At 58.0% G+C, this 6693-nt stretch overlaps 1 protein-coding gene across 2 annotated transcripts; it reads left to right on the top strand.

Moving 5' to 3' along the window:
* Positions 1-1447: 1447 nt before the first annotated feature.
* LOC307115936 (leukocyte immunoglobulin-like receptor subfamily A member 5) lies at positions 1448-6358 on the top strand. 2 transcript variants are annotated; one of them, XM_079799502.1, is made up of 6 exons: positions 1449-1577; positions 1696-1731; positions 1894-2175; positions 2321-2623; positions 2957-3007; positions 5443-6358. In XM_079799502.1, exons 1-6 carry the CDS (start codon positions 1544-1546, stop codon positions 5577-5579), a joined length of 843 nt encoding a protein of 280 aa, XP_079655628.1. In that variant the 5' UTR covers positions 1449-1543; the 3' UTR covers positions 5580-6358. The 2 variants fall into 2 exon arrangements, with proteins under 2 accessions (XP_079655627.1, XP_079655628.1); XM_079799501.1 differs by lacking the exon at positions 5443-6358 and having other exon boundaries at positions 1448-1577; positions 2957-3296.
* Positions 6359-6693: the final 335 nt, after the last annotated feature.

Here is a 6693-nt window from a genome sequence, read left to right as displayed (position 1 = left end):
GGGCCTGCAGGAGGCAGCCAATACGTGATTCTCTCTCATCATGGATGTTTCTATCTCTCTCCCTCTCTCCCTCTCTGAAATCAGTAAAAATATATTTTTAAAAAACAACATTATCAGTAGCATTTATTGGTCTGCGAAGCAGACAAGGGCGCCAGTGTGGCTGCAACGAGCATTTGTCTTCACCGCAGGGCCTCACACCGCAGCCCTTTCACATCCACACCTTGCCTGAACGTGAACAGGGTCTGGTTTTCTCCCATGAACCAGGAATCAGGCCACCAGCAACCCCTCTGACCCCAACAAGGACACAAACACAGGTCTCCCCCCTAAAGCACTCACACTGTAACAGCAGATGGCTCAATCCTGAAAACGAAAGGACGTATTTTAGTAAACATGGCCTTTATACTTATCCAAAGTGTGTGTATACATTTGAGGGGGGACACCTATAGATAAGATGCTATTGTCCAGGGCACACAGGCAGGGGATCGGAGGTGAATCTACACTAATAAAAGAGTAACATGCTAATTGACCTTACCTTCACGATGTCCACCAGCCAATCAGGAGTGAGTATGCAAATGAAGCCAACAAAGATGGCAGGTTAATTTGCATACACAGGCACCAAGCAGCCAGGGACTGGGCGGGATGCTTATGTCCTTGCCATGGTGACGATGCAGGCGTTCCCCACCACATCAAACACTCTGGGCCTCTGGACAGTGTGGGAAGGTGGAAAGGCAGCTCCGGCCAGAGCAAAGGCGGTGCTGGCAGCCAGAGGAAGGAAAGCCAATTCTTGCACAAATCTTCGTGCATCGGGCCTCTAGTATTTAATAAAGGGCATCTTTTTCTTAAAAAATACACCTCTAACCTCTCAAAAAAATCCGCTAAAAGTTACATGCAGGACTCCAGAACGAAGAAGAGAATGCTGTCCGAGGCAAGAGGAGCAGCAATGAGTCAGTCAGCTTGTTCCCCAGGAAGGTGGGTAGATGCTGTTGCAAAAAAACACACAAAAAGGCTAGTCCAATGCCCACCCACAGAAAAGATAAATGGACCCAGGAGAAGAATCAGATTTCCTTTCTTATTCCCCTCTGTGCTCACTGTCACAGGGGCAGAGCCCTGAGCTGCACAGGGAGAGGGTGAGCGTGTCCCTGCTGATCTGAGCTCTGCAGCCACAGGGACCCACGTCTTCCTGAAGCATCTCCAGGGCCCGGGTGGCACTGTCCATGGTGAGGACCCCAGGGAGGTGCTGATGGACGGGCTGAGGAGGAAGGAGACCCTGTTGGGGAGCCTCTGACAGGGAAGGAAGTGCCCTGGGTCACCTCGCCTGCAAGGGGCGGCTCAGGAGGTTGCAGGTCTGTTTCCTGATTCGCCATGGAAACCACAGCCAGGCTGCTGGGAAGACCTTGTTCCCCTTCCTTGGGGCTGCTGACGTGGCCACCATGACAACCACGAGACCGGCAGGGCCAGCCTCCCCGGGGCCACACCCTGTGCATCTGTACTGACAGCGCCATGGGCTCCATCTGCACACTCGGGACCAGATCGGGAAGACGCCATGACCCCCACCCTCAGGGCCCTGCTCTGCCTTGGTGAGATGGGAGGGGGAGGGGACCCTGGTCTGTCAGGACCCCAGGACTCAGAAGGCTCATGGGGAGGAGGGAGCTGCTCAGGGTTCAAGGCAAATCTCTCACAGGGACTCTCTTCCAGGGCTGAGTGTGGGCCTCAGGACCCCAGTGCAGGCAGGTGAGTCTCCCAGGTGTCCCAGGTCCCGCTCCTCCCTGGGGACAAGGACCACCCTCCAGGCAGCTGGGGAAGGATCTTTCTGACAGATGGGAGTCATCAGGGAACAAGAGTTAGGGACCAGGGGTGGGAATGTCGTGTGACCCAGCCCCTGATTCCTTCCAGGGCCCCTCCCCAAACCCACTCTCTGGGCTGAGCCAGGCTCTTTGATCCCCCGGGGAAGCCCCGTGACCATCTGGTGTCAGGGGACCCCAGGGGCTGAGGAGTACCGTCTGGATAAAGAGGGAAGCCCACAATGGAAAATACAGGAGCCACAGGAGCCTGGGGAAAAGGCCAAGTTCTCCATCACACACATGACAGAGAGTGATGCACGGAGATATCACTGTTACTATTACAGCCCTGCTGGCTGGTCAGAGGCAAGTGACCCCCTGGAGCTGGTGGTGACAGGTGAGAGGACACTCAGGGGTCCCAGCCTCAGGCTCTGCCCTCAGGAAGGGGGTCTGCTCTCAGGGTGTCTCCCTCTCACAGCCCAGCCCTGGGGGACATGAGGGAGGTGTGAGCCCATTAAACACGCTGCCTCCTCCTCTGCTAGGATCCTACAGCAGACCCAGCCTCTCAGCCCTGCCCAGCCCTGTCGTGACCTCAGGAAGGAACGTCACCCTCCAGTGTGGCTCAGGACAGGGATTTAGCAGGTTCATTCTGACTAAGGATGGAGATCACAGGCTCTCCTGGGCCCTGGACTCACAGCCACAGCCCAGTGGGCAGTCCCAGGCCCTGTTCCCTGTGGGCCCCGTGACCCCCGGCCACAGGTGGACGTTCAGATGCTATGGCTGTTATAGGAACAAGCCCTACGTGTGCTCACACCGAAGTGACACCCTGGAGCTCCTGGTTTCAGGTGAGGAGCCCCAGTCCTGCCCCCTCCTTGTTTCTAAGTTTGGTTAAGGATCCTTCCCAGGTGGTCCCCAATGTAGGACCGGAGTGAGGGCTTCAGGAGAGGGTCATCCACAGGGGAATCCACCCCTCAAAGGGATGGATGGAGCACAGCGGGCCTTCTGCCCCCGCCCCTTCCTCATGCCCATCACCACTTTCTCCAGGGGACCCAGGGGCTGGGAGGGAGCACCCTGGGAGGGCCACAGGGAAGATTAGGAGACAAGTGTGAACAAAGACAGCATCTCTGGCTGGGGGTGGAGGCGCTGTACCCCTCACCCTTCTCTTGTCTTTTCCCCAGGCCCCTCTGTGGACCCCAGCACCCTACGCCCAGAGCTCACCTCCACGGCTGGTGAGTCCCTGGGGCCTCTTTGCTCTGGGGGAGCTCAGACCAACCCAGGCAGCTCTGAGAGCCTCTCAGAGGATGTAGCAGCCCCCCCCCCCCATACTCAGGGATGGGCTTGTTGTCTGGGGACTGAGGCTGGTGGGGCAGTCAAAGTGGGGGGAAATGTGGGGCCCAGCTTAGGGGAGCAGCGGCTGGGTTTCAATGGGGAGAAGGCAGGGGCCAGCTCCCACCTCCCCAACCTTGGCTTATGATGCACAAACAGGTGGGATCCACTGTCAGAGGTGGGGGTCTCAGTGCTCCCTGGGATGGTGACTTTTTAAAAAAATTATTATGATTTTTAAATGTGCAATTCAGTGGTTTTTATTGCATTCAGAGTTGTACAATCTAATAATCACCACTATCTAATTTTAGGACCTTTCCTTTTTCTTTCTTTTTATTTATTTATTTTAAAAATATATTTAATTGATTTTTTACAGAGAGGAAGGGAGAGGGAGAGACAGTTAGAAACATCAATCAGCTGCCTCCTGCACACCCCCTACTGGGGATGTGCCTGCAACCAAGGTACATGCCCTTGACCGGAATTGAACCTGGGACCCTTGAGTCCCCAGGCTGACACTCTATCCACTGAGCCAAACCAGTCAGGGCTTTTTCTTTCTTTTTAAAAAGACAGGCTCACCCCTAGCTGGTTTGACTCAGTGGATAAGAGTCTCGGCCTGCGTACTGAAGGGTCCTGAGTTCAATTCTACCTCAGTTGCAGGCTCCTACCTGGCCTGGGCCCTGGTCGGGGCACACGCAGTAGGCAATCAATCAACACATCGATGTTTCTGTCTTTCCCTGTCCCTTCCACTCTCTCTACAAATCAATGGGGAAATATCCTCGGGTGAGGATTTAAAAAAGAAATAAAAATAGACCTGCTGTGCTCAGCTTGCCCAGCAGCTCCTGACGAATATGCAGGCACATGCTGCACACACTCCACAGAAAGTATCTCGGGTGGCTGGGCCGAGACACCGACAAGAAGGTGGGCATGGCCCTGGCCGGTTTAGCTCAGTAGAAAATAGCATCGGCCTGTGAACTAAATGGTCAGGATGGTGAGTGAAGTCACTGCCGGGCATTATCAATGCCTCTGTGCACATGTGTATGGCTGGTCTGAGCGCAGTGAGCCCCTGCGGCTGCAGGTGACAGAGGACAATATCTCCACTGAGCCATCAGGTGGGTCCCAGGGCCCCGCACCCTGTCCCAGCCGCATCTCTGTCCTCGGGCTCCCTGCCCTCCTGCTCACCCCCAGCCCTGGGGTTCCCCTCCCTCTGCACACAGGACCCTCGGCCTTCACCCCTGGCTCAGGGCCTGGAGTCTGGTCCCATCTGGACACCACGGTGGCCTGGACCCTGAGCCCCGCCTCAGAGGGGACACAGAGCTGTCCCTGCTGGGCTGGGTGGGGCCTGAGCTTCCAGGTGTGGACAGACCCCTTCAAGGGGTCCGAGTCCTTCCCCTCAGGATGGGGGTGCCCTGCCCTTTCCCCTGGCCAGGCTCTGTGGGGCCGAGGCAATGTGGGTCCACCCTCCATGGGCAAGTCCCGTGGTCGATGGGGTCCCTGACGGTGCTTTGGGGTATTTTTTTGGTTGAGGCTGCCCCTGGCCAGATGTGGTCAGACCCTGAGATGAACTGGAGTCAGGGTCCAGCAAGGACATGGAGACAGAGGGAGGGAGGGAGGGAGGGAGGGAGGGAGGGAGGGAGGGAGGGAGGGAAGGAAAATTCTTCCTTTAGTCTGAGTGTCTTCTCTCTCCTCTCTCCTCACCCTGCTGGGACTCAGACATCCAATGGGGGGAGCACATGCCCAGGGGTGGCCCCTACCCACCAGGCCTGGGGGTATCCACCCAGATGATCCTGACCCTGTGACCCCCCTGCCCTGGGGACTGTGGGTGGCACAGTGCCCGGGTGAGGTCAGCTCAGAGTGCAGGGCTTGTGACCCTGTGGCCGGGTCAGGGGTCTCCCACCCCGTGTGTCCAGGGGCCAGGACCAGCTGCCTGTGCTCATGTGTGGAGGGTGTGGGGACGTTCTGAGGGGTGGCCAGCCGCTCAGACACGTGGAAGTAGAGAGGGTGCCATCCGGTGTCCTCGTCTCCCTGAGCCCTTCTGGGGCGTGTCGGGGTGTCCTCTACTGGGATGCGCAGAGAAAGAGGCCAGGTGTGGGCGCTGTGGGCAGGGAAGGGCCAGGTGAGTGGGGCAGAGGGAGAGGAACTTGGGCTCACTGCTTGCCACGCCCCCTTCACAGGAGCCCCTGGAGACCTCAGCTCCCCCACTTGGAGCCTGGACTGGGGAGGGGGGACCTCAGCCTGGGGCGTACCCTCCTTGGGGCTCTGCTGGGCATGGGCTCCTGTCTCCTAGGGCCTGGCCTGGCCCGGTGGTGTCCACCTGTCAGTGACCCCTGCCCTCTGCTTCCAGGCCCCGCCTCCCGGGATTACACTGTGGAGAACAGCATCCGCCTGGGCCTGGCGGGCGTGGCCTTGCTGATCCTGGTGGCGATTCTGGTGGAAGCTGGGTTCAGCCAGCGCAGGGCCCCACAGGGACCACAGGAGTAAACACCAGGGAGCCCCCCAGAGAGAGGAGGCCCCAGCGGGGAGCTCCCGGAGTGCCCAGAGGCTCACGCTGGAGCCCAGGACACCAGTGCCCCCCCTCTATCCTGCCCTGTCCCCCCTCTCCCTCCCCCCCTCCCAGGAGACTGTCCTTCAGGGCTGTACTCCCTCTTCCCCCTGACAGTGCGAGGTTCTCAGTGGTGACCGGGCCTCTCCTCTGTGATCTGTCTCAGGTCTCCGGTCTGACCCTCACCTGGCTCAGGGCGCCGCCCCCCTCCTTCCCTACTCTCCCTTCTCTGCAGGTCATACACAGGCCCCAGGTCCCTGCAGCTCCAGCCCTCCCCACCCCCACCGCCCCCCCTACCCCCACTGCCCCCCTTTACAGAAGCTGCAGGTGCTCAGCTCAGGCCATTTTCCCAGCGTTCACGCCCCTCCCTCTGGTGGTCTATGTGTTTAGGTTCTCTCTCAGGTCTGACCCCCCCCCACACACACACACACACCACCACACACACAGTAGCTGGGATCTCCTGCACCCCCCCACCCCCATTTCGCCAGCTGCTTTCTGGGAACCGGGAAGGAACGCGTGTGCTGCTCCAGGCCCTTGGTCTCAGCCACCCCTGTCCCCTGTGGGCCGGCACCTACTCTGGGCCCGGCGCACCCCACTTCCCTGCCTCCTGGGTCTGCCTCCTCTGCACCCCCAAGTCCAGGGAAGGACACGCAACCCCAAACCTCGGCGGGTGCCACCACACACCCATCAGGGCGGCCGCTGTTAAAAGTGTGTTTTACCGGAGACGGTGCTAAAGGGATCGGAGAATCACTCCGTAAGGCATGTCCATGTCTAATCCCTAGGCTGCGCACTTGACTTAATACATTGTATGGCAGTTGTCATGGGAAAAACAAATTTTAAAATAAATCTTTAAAAAAAAGGAAGTCCAGCCGGTGTGGCTCAGTGGTTGAGTGTTGACCCATATGAACCAGGAGGTCAGGGTTCGATTCCTGGTCAGGGCACAGGCCGGTCAATGTTTATCTGGCATCAGTGATATTTCTCTCTCTCCTCTCCCTTCTTCTCTCTGAAATCTATTTAATTATTATTTTTTAAGTGTTAGGAGGATGTGGAGGG

Source organism: Cnephaeus nilssonii (genome assembly GCF_951640355.1).
Source record: "Cnephaeus nilssonii genome assembly, chromosome: 20".
Taxonomy (NCBI): domain Eukaryota; kingdom Metazoa; phylum Chordata; class Mammalia; order Chiroptera; family Vespertilionidae; genus Cnephaeus; species Cnephaeus nilssonii.
This window is presented reverse-complemented; position numbering and strand designations above follow the sequence as displayed.

Coding starts and splice junctions, on each gene's coding strand:
- LOC307115936 (XM_079799501.1), top strand. CDS start 1,544: ATGACCCCCACCCTCAGGGCCCTGCTCTGCCTTG. Junction 1,732..1,893: donor CAGGACCCCAGTGCAGGCAG/GTGAGTCTCCCA, acceptor GATTCCTTCCAG/GGCCCCTCCCCAAACCCACT. Junction 2,176..2,320: donor CCTGGAGCTGGTGGTGACAG/GTGAGAGGACAC, acceptor CTCCTCTGCTAG/GATCCTACAGCAGACCCAGC.